The following is a 284-nucleotide window of genomic DNA, read 5'->3' as shown; positions in this document are numbered from 1 at the left end:
GCCCACGCCTCCCCCCCCACAGCTGCGAGGTGCCCTGCCCTGAGGGGACATCCTGCACCACTCCCTGTCCCTGCCAGAATGGGGGCATCTGCCACCCCTCCAGCAGCAGCACCTGCGTCTGCCCCCATGGATGGACGGTAGGAGGACTGTGCCCCCCCAAACGGGGTCTGTGCCTCAGACTCCCCTGCTGACCCTGGTGCTCCTTTGCAGGGGGAGATCTGCTCCGTGCCGTGCCCCCCCGGGCGCTTTGGGCCCGGCTGCCAGGGCGAGGGGCGCTGCCACAA

At 70.4% G+C, this 284-nt stretch overlaps 1 protein-coding gene across 1 annotated transcript in view; it reads left to right on the top strand.

Annotated features, from left to right (window-relative positions):
- PEAR1 (platelet endothelial aggregation receptor 1) overlaps positions 1 to 284 on the top strand; it is a 9,888-nt gene that overhangs the window by 3,942 nt on the left and 5,662 nt on the right. Inside the window, exons 6-7 of the mRNA XM_017727852.1 lie at positions 23 to 137; positions 211 to 277. Of these exons, the coding sequence (XP_017583341.1) occupies positions 23 to 137; positions 211 to 277 (182 nt within the window). The remainder of the gene's footprint in view (positions 1 to 22; positions 138 to 210; positions 278 to 284) is intronic.

The sequence above is a fragment of the Corvus brachyrhynchos genome, unplaced genomic scaffold, assembly GCF_000691975.1.
Source record: "Corvus brachyrhynchos isolate BGI_N302 unplaced genomic scaffold, ASM69197v1 scaffold122, whole genome shotgun sequence".
Taxonomy (NCBI): Eukaryota; Metazoa; Chordata; class Aves; order Passeriformes; family Corvidae; genus Corvus; species Corvus brachyrhynchos.
This window is presented reverse-complemented; position numbering and strand designations above follow the sequence as displayed.